This window comes from Onychostoma macrolepis, chromosome 09 (assembly GCF_012432095.1).
Source record: "Onychostoma macrolepis isolate SWU-2019 chromosome 09, ASM1243209v1, whole genome shotgun sequence".
NCBI classification, from domain to species: Eukaryota; Metazoa; Chordata; class Actinopteri; order Cypriniformes; family Cyprinidae; genus Onychostoma; species Onychostoma macrolepis.
Window position 1 is genome coordinate 14,546,708 of NC_081163.1, and position 23,410 is coordinate 14,570,117.

The 23,410-nt window shown below is 38.2% G+C and overlaps 2 protein-coding genes across 12 annotated transcripts in view; one reads left to right on the top strand and one right to left on the bottom strand.

Moving 5' to 3' along the window:
- si:ch211-168k14.2 (phospholipase D1) overlaps positions 1-10,989 on the bottom strand; it is a 34,740-nt gene extending 23,751 nt beyond the window's left edge. For 3 of the 9 annotated variants that reach the window (XR_009272741.1, XM_058786198.1, XM_058786200.1), the window contains exons 1-15: positions 10,732-10,937; positions 9,240-9,283; positions 8,179-8,237; positions 6,865-7,029; positions 5,721-5,851; positions 5,345-5,490; positions 4,926-5,043; positions 4,657-4,722; positions 3,874-3,932; positions 3,693-3,785; positions 3,040-3,192; positions 2,617-2,766; positions 2,327-2,410; positions 1,837-1,918; positions 1,586-1,696 (exon numbers count right to left, since the gene is read on the bottom strand). Coding sequence is in view for 8 of the 9 variants with exons in the window: in XM_058786198.1 (XP_058642181.1) it covers positions 1,586-1,696; positions 1,837-1,918; positions 2,327-2,410; positions 2,617-2,766; positions 3,040-3,192; positions 3,693-3,785; positions 3,874-3,932; positions 4,657-4,722; positions 4,926-5,043; positions 5,345-5,490; positions 5,721-5,851; positions 6,865-7,009 (1,338 nt within the window). In the remaining variant the exon portion in view is untranslated. Of the gene's footprint in view, positions 1-1,585; positions 1,697-1,836; positions 1,919-2,326; positions 2,411-2,616; positions 2,767-3,039; positions 3,193-3,692; positions 3,786-3,873; positions 3,933-4,656; positions 4,723-4,925; positions 5,044-5,344; positions 5,491-5,720; positions 5,852-6,864; positions 7,030-7,285; positions 7,363-8,178; positions 8,345-9,239; positions 9,645-10,731 lie in introns of those variants that run through there. The other 6 variants (XM_058786192.1, XM_058786194.1, XM_058786193.1 and 3 more) reach the window with 6 other exon arrangements.
- A 54-nt stretch (positions 10,990-11,043) lies between these two features.
- On the top strand, positions 11,044-23,033 carry tmtc4 (transmembrane O-mannosyltransferase targeting cadherins 4). 3 transcript variants are annotated; one of them, XM_058786201.1, is made up of 18 exons: positions 11,047-11,492; positions 11,618-11,813; positions 12,203-12,318; positions 12,848-13,064; positions 13,780-13,864; positions 15,637-15,731; positions 15,887-15,979; positions 16,059-16,220; positions 16,446-16,648; positions 17,396-17,570; positions 17,699-17,830; positions 18,158-18,237; positions 18,371-18,478; positions 18,564-18,705; positions 19,279-19,393; positions 22,301-22,413; positions 22,525-22,594; positions 22,819-23,033. In XM_058786201.1, the coding sequence occupies exons 2-18, from the start codon at positions 11,652-11,654 to the stop codon at positions 22,965-22,967; spliced, it is 2,217 nt and encodes a 738-aa protein (XP_058642184.1). In that variant the 5' UTR covers positions 11,047-11,492; positions 11,618-11,651; the 3' UTR covers positions 22,968-23,033. The 3 variants fall into 3 exon arrangements, 2 of the variants coding, with proteins under 2 accessions (XP_058642185.1, XP_058642184.1); XR_009272742.1 differs by lacking the exons at positions 22,525-22,594; positions 22,819-23,033 and adding an exon at positions 18,842-18,881 and having other exon boundaries at positions 11,044-11,492; XM_058786202.1 differs by lacking the exon at positions 17,699-17,830 and having other exon boundaries at positions 11,046-11,492.
- Positions 23,034-23,410: the final 377 nt, after the last annotated feature.

Consider the following 23,410-nt stretch of genomic DNA (forward strand, 5'->3'; position numbering starts at 1 on the left):
CATATTACTAACGTGCTCTTTAAATAACAAAAAATAAATAAAAATACTGCACCATTGACTTTAGACCAGGTTTTAGTTGGTCAATGGCGCAGTCTATTTCAGTTGCCTCAAAATAGCAACGCGCCAACAATACGCCTGAACACACCTCGTTTTCAGACCAGCGTGCCCATGAGCGAACAAATGGGTGCAAATGCATTTGCTATTCAAACAACGTGGCGCAGGACGTGAAAATGTTAACTGCGTCGGGCTGAAACTAGCAAAAAACACCTGCGCCTGACGCCGTATTGTGCCGGATGTATGATAGGGCCCATTATCTTTCTATTCATCAAAGAATCATGAAAACAAATACATTAGGGTTTCCACATATTGCACAGCACAACTGTTTTCAACGTTGATAATAATAAGAAATGTTTCTTGAGCACCAATTAAGCATATATTAGAAGGATTTCTGAAGAATCATGTGACACTCAAGACTGGATTAATGGCTGCTGGAAATCCAGCTTTGCCATCACAGGAATAAATTACACTTTAAAATATATTAAAATAGAAAATAGTGCTTTTAAACTGTAGTAATATTTCACAATATTATGGTTTTAATTGTATTTTTGACCAAATAAATGCAGACTCAGTGAGCAAAAGAGACTTCTTTCAAATACATTTTAAAAATCATACCGTCCCTAAACCCTTGAACAGTACATAAAATACCCACATGAAGTATTACATGTGTCAAAATATACAACCAGAACATACTGTATATGAATATGAGGACAGCCTGGAAGTTCTTTAGATCTATGATGTAATCAATCCTTCAAACACATAGATTTTACAAGACTCAATTTAATAAACTCTTTTGTCAATTGACCAAATTCCCCAAATATCAGCTAAAGAAATACAGCGGGCCCTAAGCCAAAAATAATACCACAATGTAGATGGTGTCAACCTTTGTGCGAAACAGCTGCGTCTCCACCAGCTTTGGCGAAGCCTCCGGAGGACGCCGCCCCTGGCAGGTGTTTCTATACCAGCAGGGCCCAGGAATACCTCCACCCAGCTGCTTCGCCGTACACATCCTTGGGGTGTGGATCCCAAGCCACTTCCCAGTGTCACTCCTCTGCCTAGACTCAACCAGCGCTCCAATAAGATAATGTGACGGCACGTCAATCACGCACCGGCCTGGGGTGCTACGGTGATGAATACAACAGCGTTATGGTGCCACAGAAGCTCTGTGGCACCAGGGGAGAAAGCAGACTTGCTGCCTCGGGCTCTTATGGAGACAATCGGCAAGGAAGAACCTGACCATCTCCAGACACAATCCGTAGGGTTCCCAACACAGCGATCCCCCTCATTCTACTACAGAGAATTATGGCAATGTCCAAACATGATCTAAGTAACATGCTATTCCTGTGTCCGGAGGTAGTGGGCATGCTGGGTACTCTCGTGCTTTCTATGATTTGTTTTGATCGAACCTTATTTCTTGGAGAGATATGTGTAGACGTAAGAATAGGAAGCTGATTCGGAGAGACGGGTCCCCTCTGTAATACTGTCAAGATTCTGCTTTTGACAATGTTTGACATACTGATCGACTCACCCTGATGTTAGAGTGAAGTCCCATCAGGGTCTTCTTTGTGTACTCGCTGTTGAGACCCATCACTACCTCAACTTCTTTGTAGAGCAGGACAAATATCTTCACTCCTTGTTGCTGAGTTGACAAAAACAAATTTTGGACTGGAAAAGCTAAAGAGAACTGGGTGAACTGTGAGGTGCAACGTAATATATGGATGTGTGAGAAGTAAAATGAAACTGGCTGAAGTCCAGATTTGAGCAGGTGTTCAGACTCACTGCTTTCCGCTTGAGGACATGGTCTAATCTCCACATGTTCCCGTCTACTACCGGCCGTTTGAGGAAGATTTCTGGGCTTAACCTGAGGGCCATATCAAAACCAATCAATGCTTTGACAACTTCTATACAACTTTCATTCTTTATTTCTGTTATATTAAAGGGATAGTTCACCCAAAATTGGATTTTTGTCTCAATTCATTCAGCCTCATATTGTTCCAAACATGGCTTTCTTTATTCTATCAAGCACAAAAGGTAAATTTTTAAAGAACATCCTGGCAACTCTATTCAAAATTCTCCTTCACAGAAAGAAAGAAAGTCATATGGTTTAGAACAACAGGGTCAGTAAATAATGACAGAAATTTTAGTTTTTAAAGAACTTTTTCTTTAAAACTGTACAAAAAATGGTACATTAAAATGTGCAACATAAGCGCTCACAGAATTGTAAAAGCGAGGTACATGGGGAGTAATTGAAGCTGATTCTAATCTTTACCACCAGGCTGTGATGAAGATTTCCTCCTTTGCTCCTTCCAGGGCATCAGCTATGGCATCAAAGTATCCAGCTGCGTTGACAAACCTTCAAAAGGAGCACAGGGCACTTCATTTAAGAACTGTGTCGGTACTTCACAGAGATTTAAGAGAAAACGTTCTAGTAAGTTTTTGCTCACATCAACACAAAAAGAACAAAGAATGAGGGACTAGCTGAATTGGAATTGAAGATTACTGTAATACTTTAAACTGAAAATATTGTACTATTTAAATATATTTAGCAAATTTTCTCACCATTTTGATGTAGTGTTTTCTCTAACCGGTGTGAAAGACCCATGGCGGTTTTCCCTCAGAAAGTCCTGTCCAAACATTTGAGAAAACTCATCTATTGAGTGCCCCCACCAACGAGCCTGCCTATATGTGGAGCACTTGATAGTAAGTGCCCTGTCCAAAACAAAAATTTTGATTAATACTTGTTTTTGTCATTACAAAACAAAGCAAAAAATACCCTTTTGTCTTGTTTTCCAGTAAAAATCTAAACATCCCTTTTTAAACAAGCCCAATTTATTTAACTTGCTATTATCTTTATTAAGACAAGACTCGTTTTTTGAAAATATTGAAAATACGCATATATGCACACATATGTATATGAAGTTTTTGAAAGCATGTTCAATAGCAAAAATTGCTGGAATATAAAGCACATTTTCCTAAACCTGCCTGCAAAGATTCTCAATCGTGACTCCATGCCTGACTCCGGTCTCCCGGGTCCCTATTTTGATGTGAAATCCCTTATCGTATAGAATCACGGTGCCTACTTGGCCATTCTCTGGCCTCATGTAGAGAACAAAGGAGTCTTTTACCACCAGCCATCTGAAACATGAAGCAGTCACCACATGAGAGCTGAAACAAGGGGGAGAGCCATTCTATCAGCTGTGGGAAAACATCATAATAACCTAAATAAGTAAACAACCGAAAAAGAAGACATGCCATGACCCAACGTCTCAGCAAGGCTGCAATCCGAGGAGCAAAATTCAATTGGGGCTGAATCTTTCAGTGTTTGCTTTTAAGAGCCATGTGAATTATGTAAGTGTAATGTTACTGTAGCTGCTTGTCAAAGAAAAAAACAATAACACTCCTGTCCGCACAGATGAAGATAGTTCAACATCAGCATCTGTTATTCACCAATATTCATTTCAGGGCTTGGTGTTCTTACTTGTGAAACCATGAGATGAAGATCACGCACTACTGATTGAAGTGTTTTTCTCAGAAAGATATTATGTCCACATTGTGAAGAAAGGTGAAAAATGAAAATGACCGTTTTCATCACAGTATTATGATTTTGTGAGTGTAACATGTAAAACAGCTCTCACCTTTTTGACCACCGGTAACAGACACTGTTGGATCCGCACCAGTAACACACAGGGAATGTGTTTCCTCCTGATTTCTTGAAGATCAGACCTTCACTTTTATCAAGGCAAATAAACATATAAATGAACAAACACAAATCAAGCCATTTTTTTATATTTCACTTTACTATATGTACATTCTTACATTCCTTTTGGTCCGAGATCCTGAATAAATGAGATTTGACTCACTTCCAGAAATTCAAGCTGAAATAAAATACAATTTGCATCAATAAGCCTCAACCCAGCTTTATGGCAAATGTATATGAGCCATAAACCAGTTACTTCCAAATTATCATTCTTCATCATCAGTTCTTTGAAGCATTTTAGTTATGGTGACTAAAATGAAGTACAAATTGGCATCTGCATTGTACAGTCCAGTTCTACCTTAATAATTAGCCAGGAAAGTGTGAGGTGAAAACTGAGGCAGTTTCCGGGTACAGGTACTCTTTAATTAGCCCTGCAAACGAATGCTAATTATGTGACTGTCAGAGAATTAGCCTGTGAAGCACTAAGCTAAGTGTGGAATCACCTCTCAGAGGCTTTCTCTACAAAAGAGCCTGTTTTAATGAGTGGGGACACAGCAGGTAGAGTTCCTTCCAGAACCTTCATTCTGCCATCATGTGACACAATGGTAACTGAACATTTTTTTTTAACACTAGGACTATTGCTAGACAATAGCACTGCACAGACAAATTGTATTAGAAAAAATTTTCAGTAAAAATTGGTTATACAGTCATTATGTTCTCATTATGCACTAACAGAAAGTACCACATAGTATTACGCTATTTTGGGCATGGTAGCATGATGATATCACTATTATTTGATGCTGTTTGATTATTCCGTAATGTCATTATATTACCATCACACGGTACTGCAAAATTACTTTTTGTAAGGGTACAGACAAGACAAATTTTGAGCTGTGACTTACAGTTGCAGGATATGTCCTGTATAAATGCCTTTTCAATATATTCTTCAGATAGTCCTCAAGTTGCAGCTGTTAGAACAAAACAAAGATTGAAACACTGAAATAAGCATGTTTAAATACAATTACAGAAATTATAGCATAAACTAAATGAAGCAATCTTTTTGAAGTCAACTTTTACTCTATATATGGCATTTATATATATACTGTATATACATATATACATATATGAGGAGTATAGCAATATTGATTGAGCTGAAAATAAAAGATGTAACTTTTCTGCTGATGAGCTGTTCCTCCTTGACGAGGGCATCAGGTCTTCGTGGTAATGTTGGGATGTGTTCTCCATGAAACAGTTTACGGCCTTTAAATGACCTCCTTTTGACTGAGTGACTGTCAAAAAGAGGAAACCTGACTGTCAATATTTGACAAGATTTGGGTTATCTGTCCATGAAAGCACCTCTGATTTGATTAACTGAGAGGTAACAGTGCAGTGAGGCTGAGAAAAGGGTTTTTCGTAGGGTTCAGGGGCGCTAACGAGAATACATCTGGGACAAATTGAGTACACCCAACTGAAAAATGAAAACACTCAGCAGCACAAAAAGCAATGGGGCGGATTGTGTTTTCGAGGCTTGTGGTGTGTTTGTGAGAGAATGTATGCATATAGAGATGAAATTAATACAGCACATCTTACATTCGGCTTGGCAGGGGGATTTTTAAGAGGGCCCTGAATTTGAGCAGCTCCTGATGAAGTGCCTGGAAGTGCTTAAAACGACGCTTGATTTTCCACTTGAAATCTCCATGGCTCAACTCTATCGTATACAGGTTGGGATTCAGCACCTTCGAGTGGATCATTTCAAGAAACAAGACTGATTGAATATATTTTTACACATTTCTTATCATGAGACATGTTACATATGTATACATAAAACATTCAAATACTACATACTGTTGTTTTTATCATATTATCCTGTTATTAAAATAGCATTATAGTTCTAAAAATGGTTTTAGAACATCTTAAGTGTTAAAGAAATGTGCAAGTGATTAATTTGTGATCCCATTTTTATTACCCTTGTAGATGTGAATCGCTCCACCTCTGTCACTTGTACTTGGATTGGCACATCTTCAAGAAATATAACACCATCCAGGGACTTGAATGGAAGAAAGCTGTATATTGCTTGAAAGGATATGTTCCTTGCTTCTGAAAAAAAATCATAATATTGAAATGTTAATGATCATATCTCAAGGGATAATCACACGAGCCAGGTGAGATCAATAAGAAAACACTGACACACACCTTGTCTCATGTTGGCCTTGTATTTTTAAATGGTTGATAACATCTTAGCAATCTAAAGTACAGCTACTTTAGAAATAGTTTGTTTGGCTTTTCATCTTTTGAAGTTGTGCAGTAATGGCATGGAGAGGCTCCATTTGATTGTCAGCAGGATAGTGATTGAAGACTCCAGCTGGAGGTGTATAGTATGCTGTGTGCTCTGGAGTTTCTCAAAGCTAAATCTCCTCTGCATCAGATAATGATTTTAGTAAGTATGTGCTTTTACCTGCTGAAATTAACATGTTTGTTCTTGGAAATATTAATGAGCACACACTGTTTTAGCAGTGAGCATAAGTTGCACTTTCTGTGAACAGGGTACAAAATAGAGCTTGAAATCTTTTTCAACATATGGTCAGTGAGGTGCTTAACATTCAGGACAAAAAAATCGATCGTCAACCTCGGGAGGTCAAAATAAATATTATATGACCTGGACTTTCTATTTATTTTATATGAGGTTTGCAATTTTTGCAACACTGTTACCAAAATCTGTGACGTTTAAATACAGTATATACAAAACTTGGATTTGTCTAGCAATAAACATTAAATAAACACTGGAGTTCAAATAATAGGATTGCATATTTAGCCTTAATTCACTTAGTTAGGTGCTGTTTGGGATCAAATTTTTATTTACAGTTACTAGATCAACTTATGTTTACCATGAATTAAAGAACATTTTCTTCTTTTTTTTTTTTCTAGCAGTAACTTGTATAAAAAGAGTTGCAATCAGTATTCAGTATCAGCTGTGTGTTTCTATTGCACTGCACTGCTTTGGCATCTCAAAGTCCAATACAGAGCCGTCTGACTCACTCTCCTTCTGACATACAGTAACTACAGCAGTATGCTGAGAGGTCAGTTGTCCTACACAGTACTGTGCAGTTTACCTCCACAGAGGTCAGTATGGCCACTTAAGTCCAGCTCGTCTGGGTCATCTTGTAGGTCATCTTGGTCCAAGCTGCCAGAGAACTGACTCATGACTGACTCCAGTCGCTCCAGTTTAGGAGGCCCTTGACGGCCCTTCAGAGACATTTTCACTTAAAGGCTTTTATCTACAAAAACAATGAACGTTATTTGACCACAGTATACAAATACAAGAATAATGTATGAATTGTATAGTGCTTTTGTGATAATAATAATAATAAGAAGAAATATTTTATTAGTTATACATCAGCATTTGTCATTAGTTTTGCTGTTGGTAAGCTAATTTAAACACAATAATTATTTGTTCACACAACCCTTTACTGCAGACACTTCAAATCATTTAGCTATATTTCAGTGTTTTGTCTGCTAAATATGCATAAATACCTCAAGTTCAGATTTTTTTCCGGTCACTAATAATTGCCCCCATATGCGAAATGCATGAAATATGGATTTAATATCACTTGGCTGGTTGCAGCACTTTGGTATTTATATGAGGGGGAAATCCATTAATGAGGGGCTCCTCCCCTCTCTCCTGACAGACTCCAGAGCCAATGGCCCAAATGCAAAGTGACAGACAAGTCATCAAAGAACATGGGGATGTAATGTCTTGTGATCCCAGAAAGGGTGACAGACATTGATTTTTTTGCAATCTGACGGTACATATAATGATAAAAGAAAGGAAAGGTCAGGGTCAAATGGCATGAAAGTGAGGAAATGGCTGGATATCACGCAATGTCACGGGCCACAAACCTTTTCCGCAGTTAAACAATGCAAGTAACGTATTTTATTAACTTTATGACTGTTAGTGAAAACAGCTGTGCTACATGAAAGTACATTCATTTACATTTACATTTACATTTAGTCATTTAGCAGACGCTTTTATCCAAAGCGACTTACAAATGAGGACATTAGAAGCAATAAAAAAGCATGAATTTATATTAAAAGCACGGTTAATAAATAATATTGTCTAAACTAATTTGAACAATAGCTTGTAAATTGTAATTATTGGAATAATCGTTATTTTGCAACAAATCTGTTACTTTTGTTTAACATTTTAAGAAAAATCTAGTGAATAAATTAAGTGTGTGTGTGTATATATATATATATATATATATATATATATATATATATATATATAATTTTATTATTCACTGTAGTTAATTTATGCCCGTTTCAGTATTTTACCTATGAATATTTACTTTTTTCATTCCAATTTGTGTCAAAGTGAGAGAGAAAGCAAAAAAGAAACACAGAGAGTATTTTGTGCTTCATTTCACCTGTCATTGCTCCAGTAAGACTGGGAATCTTCCTAATGGCCACGGCAAGGGGCCAACGGCTGCAAGGAGGGGGCGGAGTCAAACACACTTGTGATTTCCTCTCCCAGAAGGATATTAACATTGGCAAGATAAATGTGGGCAGCGGGCAGAGGTGTAACTCCCTTACCTAGAACAGGTAGTAAAGACAAATCGATACATTTATCTAGACACCAGTCTTATGAGCCAACTATTTCAATATACTAATGTAAAAATATATATGTAAATATTTTAATGCATTTTTTTTTTAATTATGTTGTTTTAATAATGTCATTATAATATATTTCGTAATGTTGTAAGGAAAAAAAAAAGATTTTAGACACCAATATTTTTAAAATGCTCCACAAACATTGTTGATCTTTAGCTATATTTGTTCATTTTTATATATCTATTAAATACTGACATGGTATTGCTCACTGCTTAAAAAAAATCTTTAGTCTGACTTGATAAATTTCTCAATAACAACAGCTGAAATTAATTTGAATCAACACAATTATTCAGTTTGAGATCAACAGAGAAAGATACTTTGTTATTGTCTGCTCAAAATGTTAAAAATTAAAAGACAATATTTTTAATTACATGAGCATCACTGTGGTCATTCAGGTAATATAACAAAGTTACTGTAAAGTATACGCGGTACTCTTGATATGAGAAACACAGGACAGCGAGTTTACTGGATTAGATTGGATCTGTGGGGGATCCAAATTCATACATTTATTTAGGCCGCAAATTGTTCATGATAATCATATGTGTGTGACAACTGCAATGTAAATAAGGTTATTAGTTTGTGGTGTAATTAGACAGGATGTGAGTCTCCATTCTACGACAGTACAAACGGGACAGAGGCAATTCATTAAGCAGGTAATAGAGCACATTATTGTGCAAATGTTCTGCATCAGACTAAATCAATCACCACTATAACTGCACATTCTTTCATTAAAGTGAATTACAAAGCTGGAAGAGGGGAAAAGATCGGAGCTTGGAACAGCAGGAAGGCAAACTAAGAAAATGTAGAGAGTTCTTACCTTATTTTGAAGCCCGTGGAGGAAGAAGACTTCTCCTGACTCTCCTAAGAGACAGGAGATTACAACAGCTTCTAAACTCAGTCTTAATCTATGTGATAACTCAGTTAACTGGTTTCTGTAAACTTGAGGAGTTTCAGGGCTGTTACCCTCTTTGAATTATGTCAGCAATATGACTGGACAGTTCCATCCACGGCTCTTACAATGTATCATCACACCATAGGGGAACAAGGGAACGGTTTCACTAAACGCTCAAAGCCCCTATTGATAGTGCAAAGCTCTGCCACTGGTGCGAGTGTTTGTGTTTGAAATGTTTGTACCAGGAATCAGACAGCTACAGCTAATCTCTGTGAGGTCATCCCTCATGAGATGGGGACTGGTGGAGGACTGGCTGCAGTGCTATTTGTGTTGCTGAGTGAGTTGTGATGTGTCAGCGGTTCAAAAGGAGAGAAGTTGGACAATCATCATTATGACACGTTGTCACTATCTCAGAGTTTGTGCATTCAGGGTGTATTTTCTAAGGTAAACACAACAGGATGATCAATAACAATAGGGTGTATATGATAAAATGGCAGGGGACTCTAGATAAGCCTAGTTTGTGGCCTATATCCAATTCTAAAGCCGAACAGGCAAATAAAAATTGCACAGAACAGAATGTTTAGACATACGATGCAAAACTATTTTCATAGGTTTGAATTCTAATTGCATGACTCATACGGTTGTATTATTATATTGTATACGGTTTTTAAAGGAATAGTTCACCTCAAAATGAAAAATAGAAGAATTTGTTTTTCATCAGATTTGGAGAAATGTAGCATTACATCCCTTGCTCACCAAAGGATTCTCTGCAGTGAATGGGTGCCGTCAGATTGAGAATCCAAACAGCTGATAAAACATCACAGGAATCTACAAGTAATCCACACAACCCCAATCTATCAATTAAGATCTTGTAAAGTGAAAAACTGTGTGTATGTAATAAACAAATGCATAACTAAGAGGGTTTTAACTTTAAACCATTGCTTCCAGTTAAAATACGAGTCTTCTATCCATAATGTTGCTTTCTCCAGTGAAAAATTTGTCTCATCTGAATCAGGAGAGAAATGTGCACATATCAAATCTAAACTAGATCTAAACGAAATTGTAAACAAATATGTTGATGGACAACTGGGGACAGACTTGGGGAAGAAGTGATGGTTTTAAGTGGCTTAATGGTGGATTTGTTTCTCACAAACATGCAGCTTTTCACTTCACTCAAGAAATTAATTGACTCTGATTCTGATTGCAGAGGATCCAGTGATGAGCAAGTGATGTAATGCTAAATTTCTCTAAATCTGTTACGATGAAGAAACAAACTACATCTTGGATAGCCAGAGGGTAAGTACATTTTCAGCAAATTTTCATTTTTTGAGTGACCTACTTCTTTAATCCTCCTAATAGCAGCCTACAGTTTATAGTGACATCTCTTGGTGTGGATGCATGTAGTTTGTTTACTTACTACTGCTGCTTCAAACTGTTCATCTTTTTTCATCCTTTTCAATGCTTGTTTGTTGGACAGAGAAATTTAAGTGTGAACTCTGACATTTAATTTCTCAATTTCTCTTGTATATTGTTAACAATTAATCATTGTACAGTAACTCTGCTTTTTTTTTTTTTTTTTTTTTTAGATGAAGCATACAATATCGCTTTGATTCACTGCTTGACATGTAGCCATCGACTGTGCAGTGTTTTCATTTGTTTGTGTGAGTCCTCCTCGCATTATATCCACTCGGCTGGCTCAGGTCACGTGACGTCACACGGTCTATTCTTCTCCGCGAGCTAGCAGGAAGTACAGGCGAGAGGCTCATACAGGGATCAGCCATCGTTTAGCCACGTATTAAGCCTTTATTTTCACATTCGTGTGGTTTAGCGATATCTGCAACGTATTTATTTGACGCCGCTGATTTAAAGCTTGTATTGCTCGTCTTCAACAGATTGTAAATCGTCCTCGTCGGCAGGCAGACAGTCAGTTATTGACGTCAGTGCACGTTTATACTATTATTATTTGTGAATCATGTTTTGACGATCGTCATTCTCGCGCGAGCAAAATATATGAGTAACTTAGACAACGTAGAAAGCTTGAATGGTTTCGCATCCTTTTCTCGCTTTGACGGCCGGTTGCTATGCATTGCATGCATGTGTGTGTACAGCCATGCAGCAAAGCATGCAACTGCTGAGATGTCACACCGCCTTTTCTAACAGATCACTGTAGTGCAAACAGTAGGTATATTGCAGTCAATGCGCCCTTCTCGCAAGATGTTTGCTTCTTATTTTTGAAGTCTTATTTTTGGAGCGTTAGTTTGCTATTTTATCCTTCCACCTGCTTTCTTTGTTCTGCAACACAGTAGTGGGTCAGAATGAACAGTAACCACATGAAATATGGTGCTTTATGAGCCTAACTGGGATCATCACATTCCCCTGCCAAAACTGGGACCCTTGCACTCCCGGCTGGTCACTGCCTTTGTTGCCCTGATCTGTTTCATAAACAGCTATGATGGGGACTTTGTCTTTGATGATTCAGAAGCCATCATCAATAACAAGGTATCACCCTCAATCTTGGTTATTTATTTATTTTAGATGTTTATTATGAAATAAATAGTTTACCTAAAAATCTAAATCCTGACATTCATTTCAAAGACATGTTTCATACATACAGTACATGTAGTTTTTCATACAATGACAATGGATGCTGACTAAGGAGTGGCCATGGTCACCATTCAGTTTCATCATATGAAAAAAAGTAGCTTTGACGTTCTGTTTGAATTTCCTTTTCGGGTAAACTGTCCATTTAAACATGCATATTGTTGTAATAGTCAGTTGTGATTTCAACATGCAAATCATGTCACTACTTTAATAGTACATGATATTTGCAGCTTTTTTGGTGGTATTTATACATTGTTTTAACAGATTTACTCTCTCTCATTTCGTAGGATTTGAATCCTGACACTCCATTGAGTAACATCTGGAAAAATGACTTTTGGGGAAGTAACTTAAGTAGCAACTCTAGTCACAAATCCTACCGGCCGCTGACCGTCCTGACCTTCAGGTACGTTCACCACCAAGACAAAAGATTCTTTCAATTACTGCTGTGTGACTGATGATTAACACAAGGTAATAGTCCAACATGCTTATAGTGAATATTGTCAAACCTCTTTGCATGTATTAGATGTGTGGACTTGTAATTTTATTCTCAGTGGGAAATCCAAAGAGGTCCCCTGAGTGCTCCTCACCGAATGCCACAATAATTGACATTAAAATTGGATGCATATATTGCCTTTTTTCAAACTCATTTTAGAATTGTCTTTGGCATTTGACTGCAACTGTGAGGAATCTATACAGGGGGCATAATTCATGTCCTGTATGCTGCTAATGAGAATGACATTGTTTTGCATCAGTAATGGCCCGTTATACCACCTCAACCATAAAGTTGCTCTATAATGCCGCAGCGTCTGTATCTCTGCCATTGTATCTCTGCTGTTTTATGTTTCAGAAATATGTAAAACTTTTGTGATCATTGCACAAGTCAAAAGTTAGTTTTAATGATTGTGATTTGTGGCTGTTACTTATTTTCGCAGGATCAACTACCTCTTGGCTGGTGGACTGCATCCGATTGGCTTCCACGTGCTCAACGTTGCCCTCCACTGTGTTATTTCTGTGTTAATGATCGATGTGTTTGCAATATTAATTGGCGGCCTGGTTCACGACGGAAGAGGGGTGAAACTCAGTCTTTTTCCGAAAGCTTCCTTCCTGGCTGCGCTCTTCTTTGCTGCACATCCAGTTCACACGGAAAGTGTAAGTAGAGTGGGAAGACGTGATTCAGCAGGTCGTCTCTGCCCGGTAAACAATCTCCGACTACAATGCTCCATATCACAATGTTCATTGATGTTGCATGAAATATACATTACAAGGCCCGTGGAGAAGAAAGCTTCACGCAGCTTGTGTGCATTGCATAGGTGGGCTCTACAGTCAGCCGTGGCTATTAACAGCTACCGAACGCTCGCTCTGCCCTGCCATGGATGCGTCCGAGCATGGAAGAGTCTGCCGATGCTCCGGTATCTGCTCTTTAATCAGGTTCAGAAAGACCGGCCCTGGACCTGGAGGGGGTAAGGTTCAGAGAGACCACTGACTTGGGCCTACGGGATGAATCAAAGAAGGTGGCCCCCAGGACTCCAGCCAGGGCCGACTGCAGTTCTGTAATGAGTGCTGCCTCCTGCCTTCACCGTTAATTTGGCACTGCCAGAAATACAGGCAATTTCACAGACGAAAGGGCGGCGAAGGATGTTTTTATGCTGCCCGTTTTTTGCCTTTATTGTACAAGCAGGATTTAATTTGTTTAGGTATAAAATGTGTAGCTGCTGTTAAATACGATTGCCCTCGGGGTGGATTTCATGGTCGTGACCCACTTGATGGATGATGCTTGATGAGACGGTGTCCTTTAGCACTCTAAAATTATTTAGTTGGAGTTGATCTTGTGAATAATCTCCTCTATTGGCTCTCTGTCTTGTAGGTGGCTGGCATTGTTGGCAGAGCAGATTTGTTGTGTGCCCTCTTTTTTCAGCTCTCTTTTCTGGTTTACTGCAAAGCATTTCAAGGTCAGTTGATAAACTAATGCACTAGACTCTGATACAGTTATTACGGCACTATGTGAAATTTAGTTGCATAAAATTTCGAAATAAGTTTTCAAAACTTTAAATATGCAATCGTTTACAGCTTCTTTTAAATCCACAATCATTTGATTTTATCTATAAAGCACAAAAAAGGAAAAAAAAAATTGCACTGGTTGTTCTTTTGGTCTCTGCCTGGGAACTGAGCTTTTCAAGATTCCAAAAAGGAAACAAAAGCAGCCAAAAAGCATCATATAAGTGGTCCATTAAACTTTGCTACTGTAATGCAAGTCTTCTTAAGTCTTACAAAAGCTTTGTGTGTGAAACGGGCTGGAATTTAAGTCATTATTTAATTATACTTTTTCATTCAGTGGGCTGATAACCTATTCAGACAAATCATTGAATCACTGAGTTTGTGAACAAATCAAAAAGATTTTTGTGAATTGGATCCACCAATTCATTAAAAAGATCTTAATGATTAGTTCTTGATGCATTCCAGGATACTTTTATGGTTGCTTTGTTTGGTATTTGAAGCTTAAAGGGGTCATATGATGCGATTTCATGTTTTCCTTTGTCTTTGGAGTGTTACAAGCTGTTTGTGTATATATAAGATCTGTAAAGTTGCAGAGACTAAAGTCTCAAACCCAAAGAGATACTCTTTATAAAAGTTAAGACTCGTCCACGCCCTCCTAAAATGGCTCATTCAAACACGCCCTCACATGTCTACGTCACGATGTGGGAAGATTTGCATAACACCGCCCAAACTTACACGCAGTGAAAGAAGGCGGCACTTTTATTCTCACTGTAGTATTGTTGTTGCCGCCACTATGTCGTGGAGAAGCTGTGTGTTTGTAAACGCAAAAGTACTTTGTTTTTTATCTTCCAAATGAGTACACAACTAGAAATCAGTGGTTAAGTTATATTTACAACACTGTTCCAGAACAGTACAACACAAATATTTGAGTGTGTGCAGCGCACTTTAAGGAGTACTGTTTCCTGAACCTGGGAGAGAGTAGCCTACAATGTGAACACTATGAATGGCTGTGATGTGAACGCTATAAAGTGGGGCAATTCCAACATCGCAAGGACAGTCTGGTGCTTCTGACTCACAGACTGTAAGTAAGTTTCGATATTTAAAGAATTTGCTACTGACTATTCAAACGCATGTTTTGAGCTGTGTAGAGTAGTGCTTGTTTGGCGTTTCTACGATCACAAATGCAGACATGGTGTTTACGCAACTTGTAAAAAGACCGTATGAGTCATTATAATCAGTAATTATGTCCTCACTCAATGCAACAAATGCCTCGTTTATAGTGGGTTTTATTGTTTTAGTCTCGTCGCGCCGGGACACGGCATCACAACATGGTAAGTGGCGTAACATTTCCGTCACACGCTTGAGGTATTCGGCCAATCACAACGCACTGGATAGCTGGCCAGTCAGAGCACACCTCGCTTCTCAGAACGATGAGCTTTGTAAAAATTTCAGAAAGGCGGAGCATAGAGGAGCAACAATAATGTACAGTATGTGGAAAATAATGTGTTTTTTGAACGACGTAAATGCATTGCATTACACCAAATACACCAAATAATGTTAATTTTAGCAACCTCATATGACCCCTTTAAAATATTTGTGTCTTGCTTGAGGTCTCATTGCAAGTTTGTAATGAATTAATCCACTGCATGTTAGAATCTCATTGAATATCTTACTTTGCATGAAGCATACAGTTTAATATAGAGTATTTTTGAATTTCTCTTTGTAGGTTGTGATAAAAAGTTCTCAGTGTTGTGGATATTTGGCAGCATTCTTCTTTGTGCCGTAGCAATGCTGTGCAAGGAGCAAGGCATTACAGTTTTGGTGAGTGAAAATATGCATACATTTGAGAGAGTTGCAGGTAAAATAAGGGTAATATGCAATAAGCATATATATGTTAGATAATCTCTCATCTATTTTTACAATACAGAGCTTTGGTCATGCATAAAATATCTTGTTCTTTTCTTCCGTGTGTTAAGGGAGTGAATGCTGCTTATGATATTCTCATGGTCTGTAATCTGAATATCTATGAGCTCGCTCACCAGCTGCTGTGCAGGAGAAAATCAGCTGATGTAAGTGACTTATTCACACCGTGCCACTTTGGACCCAAACAATCTTTGGATTGATTTATACTTTCTCTTTTCCACCCAGATTGGTGGGATGATGAGAAGTGGTTTGCTTATGAGGTTGGCTCTCCTCTTTCTTGGTGGATCCTTTCTTTTGTACGCAAGGTGGAGAATCATGGGAACTGGGCCTCCATCTTTCACTGAGGTGGATAACCCAGCATCCTTTGCTGAAAATGTCATCTTGAGGGTAAGCAGTCCTTTCAGTTTGGGTTTTTGAATGGCCCCGTTGAAGCTGAAGTTTCACTGGTACTGACAAATAAAATTATGGCATTCTGATGACCCTAGTCAAAACCGAAATAAACTGTATACTTGAATATCATTTTAGTTGTCATTTTTACCCCAGACAGACTGTGCCATATTTTTCACATACTCCTTAAAGAATAACATGTTTCTCTGCTCTCTCTTTTCTCAGATCGTGAACTATAATTACTACTACTCCTTGAATGCCTGGTTGCTGCTGTGTCCCTGGTGGCTGTGTTTTGATTGGTCAATGGGCTGTGTGCCTCTGATTAAATCAGCTACTGACTGGAGGATTGTCTGGCCTCTTTTGCTGTGGTGCTGTCTGATGGGCTTGGTTTACCAAGCTCTGTGCTCACAGGACAGCAATAAAAGAAGGTAAGACCAGCAAAACAAAACATGATTTGTCTAGACATATGGAAAAATGTGTGTGATGATTTGAAAAAGAATGCCTGGTTGTTGTTCAGGCATTTATTTGTATACAGTTGCCATAATGTAATTCTACCGTAAGATTTATTTTAATGGATTAATCATCATTAAATCATCTAGTCATATTTACCTACCCTTATATTATTCCATCCTGTAAGCAGTTTTTTTCCCTGAAACACAAAATACAAAAAGACTCTTCAGATTCTCCTTATGGAACAGTAATGACAACTATACTCAACAGCAACTATTTCCTAGTTTATTACACTAGTTTTGGGCTGTGGTGATACAACCATATATCGATATCACTTTTTTTCTTACAATATTGCATCGATATTTATTTTATATCAATATACAGTCTGAATTTATATGAAGCCATTATTACTAATAACTTCAGTGTCACATGATCCTTCATAAACCACTCTAATATGCTGTTTTGGTGCTCAAGAAACCTTTTTTTTTTTATGCCTGTTGAAAACAGTTGTGCTGCTTAATTTGTGTGAAAAATGACACAGCTTTTCAGGATTCATTCATGAATAGAAACTTCAAAAGAACAGTGGTTATTTGAAATAAACTCTCACGATGTTGAAGACTTTACTGTCACTTTTGATTAATTGAATGTGTTCCTTCTGAATAAAAGTATACCTTTCTTTAAAAAAAAAAAATGTGTATGGTATATTATTCTCTCTGTGTTTTTAGGACTCTGACATTTGGCCTTGTACTGCTGGTGATTCCATTCCTGCCAGCCAGTAATCTGTTCTTCAGGGTGGGTTTTGTGATAGCCGAGCGGGTGCTGTACCTCTCCTCAGCGGGCTACTGCCTCATACTAGCCTACGCTGTGGGTTACTGTAGCTGCCACTGGAAGAAACACAAGGTATGTGGCCTGTTCTACACCAATTTCCCACTTATCACCTCCTAATATTCACCATCAGACCATAATTCACTGTAACTAATGTTCCGTTGAGTTTGTGTTCACGTCTCGTGTCTGTGGGATGACCGCAGAGGCTGCTGAGAGCGGCCACGTTGACGCTGCTGTGTGTGAACGTGGCTCGCTCTGCACAGCGCAGTCAACAGTGGAGGTCTGAACAGAGTCTCTTCACCAGCGCCCTGTCTGTCTGCCCGCTCAACGCCAAGGTGAGACCGCACACCTCCCCCTGTCATGCTGCAATTTGTGACTGCTTTCCACTCCATTTGTGAAATCCATTTCAGTAACTTCAGCTAACCCATCAACGCACAAAATGCCTTGAGCAAGACTCTTAACATCAGGTTTCACCAGAGGAACTGAACATGTAATATTTGTACTTTGAGTCAGTATGGATTTGAAGCATCAGCTAAAAGACTGAATAAAACATAACAGAAAAGCAAATAAAATATTTGTTCTCAATTGTATTCAGTCCAGTTTTGCACACCAGTGACTTCATTAACTTGATGAGCTCTCTAACTTTCTCCTTTCTTGCACAGGTGCATTATAACGTTGGCAAAAACCTTGCTGACAGAGGCAACCAGAGTGCTGCAGTCAAGTACTACAGGGAGGCAGTGAGGTAAAAAAAAATCATGATTCTGTCATATTCAGTGTGGCAGTTCTTCCATCTTTCAGCACTTTAAGCAGTGTGATCTATTGTCTGTTACGTCAAATATAAGTTAGTGTTCACCTTTTGTCTACATGTGTTACAGATTACACCCCAAGTATGTTCATGCCATGAACAATCTTGGCAATATATTAAAGGAAAGAAACGAGTTAAAGGAAGCCGAAGAGCTCCTGTCTGCTGCGGTTCATATCCAGTGAGTGAAGATTTCTAGTTCAAATTTATTGTGTGTAGTTTTGTATCCTTTATTGATTTCTGCTATGTTTTTTCGATTGGATTAGGCCTGATTTTGCTGCAGCTTGGATGAATTTGGGTATTGTGCAGAACAGTCTGAAAAAGTTTGACGAGGCTGAACGGAGCTATCGGAATGCAATTCGATTCAGGAAAAAATACCCAGACTGTTATTACAACTTGGGGCGTCTGGTAAGCGCTGTGTTTTCTCTGTAATTTGCATAAAGCATTCAATACATTTAAAACATGTTTTCCTACTTATTACATTTCCCCATATTCTAAACCTCAATTTCAATAGTATTACAGCGTGGATTTTTAATATGTCTAGGGTGGTTTTGGTCTTGGGCTATTATGTTCATCCTTCCTGTGTGAGTACAAACCAACATGGTGCAATTTATTATTAATTATGGCAAGAAATTGGCTATTCCGCTCTAAATATTGCCCATTGTGATGTGTAATGACATGCTATTTTTGTGTTAATGAAGGTTTGATTTCTTTACTCCATGAATTATCAAAGCATTTTTATCAAAGATGTGCCATAGTGATTAATGCACATGCCTCTGACATGTTTAGCCTTGTTGATCATGCAGAAAATGCAAGTTCAAATCTGCATCATTTCCCTACCCTTCTCCTCTTATCTCCTCCTATCTAATATAAAATATAAAAAAAATGTAAGGCATGAGATTTTTTTTTGAAGAAGAATCTTTGTCCTTGACACACACTGGCTCATTGTTTATAATTGGTGCTTGTTTGTTTTATCTCCAGTATGCAGACCTGAACCGCAGCATTGATGCGCTGAACGCCTGGAGGAACGCCACCATGCTGAAGCCTGACCACAGCCTGGCGTGGAACAACATGGTCATATTGTTGGACAACACGGGTAAGGTGTAAACGGAAAGTGATTTATTAAAAGGCTAGAGCATACTGTCACAAACAGTGTAAAATTGGTGTACTGATATACTTCTCTTATCAGATGTCATCTGGAATACTTGAATCTGATTGGCTAGTTGCTGCATTCCACTGAAAATTATTTATGTAATGATCACTAAACTTTATAATAGCAATGTATTATCTCGCTTTATGCTATTTAACATATAATAAAAATAATGTCAACTGAATTCAATATTTGATGTTAATTTGCTTTTATATGGTATAACAAGCAAGATAATGTGGTATAATAAGCAGAATAATGTACAGTTAGCTGACTGTACATTATCTTTTGCATATATCACAGTTTAGCAATGCAGTATAGATCTGTATTGTTACGTTCAGACAGGGGCAGTCATGTATGCTTAAACTGAGTGAGTGTTCTCATTAAACGTGACCTTGACCCTGCCCTTGGGGGTAAACAGATGATCTTGGCCTTCTCCCAAATCTTCCCGCCTTGTCGTTTTCATCTGGTGTCCCAAGTATAGCCGCGGCTCATAGCTGTGTGTGAGATCGAGGGAGAGAGAGGTGTGAACTTCCATTCTGCAGATGCTGAGCGTCAGGTGCACGCTGCCACATGGGGCCATGCTGCATAATTAGTTCACCCTTTACAACAATTAACTCCTGCACCCCATCTTCACCCCCTTATCTCGTCAGAGACCCTACAGGGATGGATAACTTAGCTTTTTGTTAAATTATCAAATTACCTTTTAATACTTTTTCTTTGCATGATATAAAGAGCACATACTACAATATAGTTCAGAAAGTATAACAGACTTGGTGATATAACATACCATTTGTTTTTTACAACATTTAACATTTACAAAATTGTTTTTTTTTAAACCATATATTTTAATATTTGAAAAATGTCAAAACATTTTCGGAACATTTGTGCACATTTTTGGGTGATGCAAATGAACCATAGAATTTTCTGCATTTTGTGAACCATGAATGTCTAATGACTGCCTTTGGAAAAATTAACGCCCAATTTAAAAAAAATCCACTAAAATCACTGTTACTTACAATGTTTCCTGATTTGTATCAGTGGCAAACTAATTGCAAATATTTATCGCAAATTTTTATATATATCGCAAATTTTTCTTTCCCGGCCCTATAAAAAATTACATTTTTAAACTTTGGTTAAACATATATTTAGGTCAGTAAACCATAATTTTATGCATCTATTTGTAGCTTGTGTTTTTATTATGATGAGAAACATTTTTTCAAAAGTTTCCATTCTGACGAGATGTTACAGGATTAATAGAGGATGTCCTTTCTGGGAAATGCCGGCATAAGAACCCAACATGATTAGACCGGAAGAGCAAGAATCAGCAATGCTTGAAATTTATGTATTAAAAGCCTTGTGTGTTGTTTTAAAGCCACTCTTCCCTGCCGTGTGGAGAATGGCGCGATTCCCTGACAGAAGCCGTTTATTCAAACGCGTCTTCCAGGCAGGTTGGCCCTCCCTGGAGAGTCTTGGCACGGTCCATTTTCTTTGCCAAAAAAAAAAAAAAAACACTGGCACCAGCATTATCTCCCTCTGCATTTTCCAGCCTCACATGATCCCAAAACCCCTCCCAAAATAAGTAAATGATTGCAAACAGGAAACTGGAGATGCTTTCTGCTGTTGTTCTTTCCTTATAATATTCAACTGAAAACGCATCAAGAAAGTGTGCAAACATAAAACATGAGTCATGTTTAGGTTTCAACGGTGAGGGGGAATCCTCAGCAGCTCATGAATTTGTTAAGGGCCAGCCAGTGAGAGAAGATCTATCTGAGTCTGTGGTCAGAGGGAGTTTTGACATCCAGATCAATAAGTCAGTAGCCCTTGTGTTGCCCTCTAATTAGGAAACTAAAAGAATCGGCCATGTGTGGAGTTGAAAAACTCTCTTCTGGAGGCTGCTGACACACCAGAACAATCCGCTCTGCACAGTCAACAGAAATTACAGAATGACAACTATACGGTTGTCCTTTTGTGACATTTAGAGCTATTTATAAAAATGTAAACAATTTGCTCCTTCACAGTTCTTTGTATGTTTTTTTGTTTTGTTTTGTTTTTAATTGGCTAATTTTAATGATGGAAGTGGTCTGGCACACAACAAGCATGCGTCTTCTGTGCAAGAGACATAGCTCTAAGAGTCTGGCACTGAACGCTAGTTAAATGTTCTTTTTACATTTGTTCTATGGAGCTACTAAGGTGTTCAGTGTGATTTTAGCACATGGTTGCTTGGTGTTTGTTAGGATATTCTGAGTGGTTGCTAGGTGGTTACTTACAGGCTTAAGTCAAAAGAGTACACCCCCAAGTCACTATGATATTCTGGTCCTTAGATGTCACTTGGGTTCCTCCTTCAGTGTAATAGACTATGCATGAACGCTTCTGCATTAGCCTTATTGGCCATCTCGACTTCCAGTGCAGTGCAGTAAATGGAAATTGTGAGAAAATTAAACCTTGAGGAAGTGCCCTTCTATAGAACAATGCAATATTAATATTAAAGTTTCTGGAATTTGTTGATAAGAAGTGTTAATTATGTTTTAATATAATATACTAAAATTGTACATTGACTACTGTTAATATATATGATATTCTATACTATACTACATTTTGACAGTTCTTAGACAGAAAGAGTTTGCTATGGGAAAATACTACACCTGAAGCTTGTGTAGTACTAAGATTTCAATAGAAAAATGTTGGCAGTAGACATACATAGAGCCCATTTTATCACAAGCCAAGAATCATCAAGTCTAAATTCTTTTAACAAAGTAAAAGCCCAGCAGTTTGAGTTATTATTCATAACTTAATGAGCAACAGTAATATTTTGTGTATTAGCAAGGTAACAGTTCATGTTATATTTCATTACAGGCAATCTGGCTCAGGCTGAGCTGATTGGAAAGGAAGCATTAAAGATATTGCCAAAAGATCACACCATCATGTTCTCCCTCGCCAATGTCCTTGGGAAACAGGAAAAGTACAAGGTTAATACAAACTTTTTTTCCATGTAGTGCTGCTTTTTCTGTGAAAATGTTCAAACTATTTCTTTGATACAGCAGGAACTTTATAATAACCAATGTTCCTTTTTCTCTCAGGAGTCGGAAGGATTCTTTCTTAACGCTCTGAAGATCAACCCAAACGTTGCCAGTTGCCATGGTAATCTTGGTAAGTCTCCCAGAATCCCGCTGGCACTTCAGTATTGTCACAGAAAACAGTTGTGCAAGTTTTGACTCCTGCAATGTTATACGATACAGGCATAAATCGATGCGACTGAATCAATAAACAAAGCGAAGTGGCTATGATTCTTCTCCCATTCACTGGGGACCAATGCTGAGTTACTGTACAGTCCCTTGATTTAAGTGACGGGTCTTTTTTTTGTGCTCTTGCAGCTGTTCTTTATCACCGTTGGGGAAAACTAGACTTAGCAAAGCGGCACTACGAACTGTCTCTGCGACTGGATCCCAGCGCTCCAGGAACCAAGGAAAACTACAACATGCTAAAACGCAAACTAGAACAGCGGCAGAGGACTGTTGGATAACACTGTTTTTGATAACTGCATGCCACACAAGTCTTTGTACGGTCTCTACATAACTAAATAAATGAATTCATCTTATTATTTTTCACGTTTGTTCTTTATGAATGCATACAGGTGCACACAGTGTTTCCATCCTGGCCACATTATAGTCTTTTAAGGTCAAGACTGTGGTTTCTTAACCGGCTCAAATGAGTTTGTCACGTGTAACTGTAGTCTCAAGACATATGGAACATATCCACTATCTTGACTTTCATCTTTGACCTCATGTTATGTCAGCTGGGCCTCTATTTATTAGTCTGTTACACTTTGTAATTGCAAAGTATGTTACTCTTGGCCATCCACCAAGAACGCACCCCACTGTGGACATCGCAACAAATTACATTTTAAAATGTTGAGTTATCTTGAGTCACACACACACCATAGGCCAATGGTTTTTGTTAGCGTGT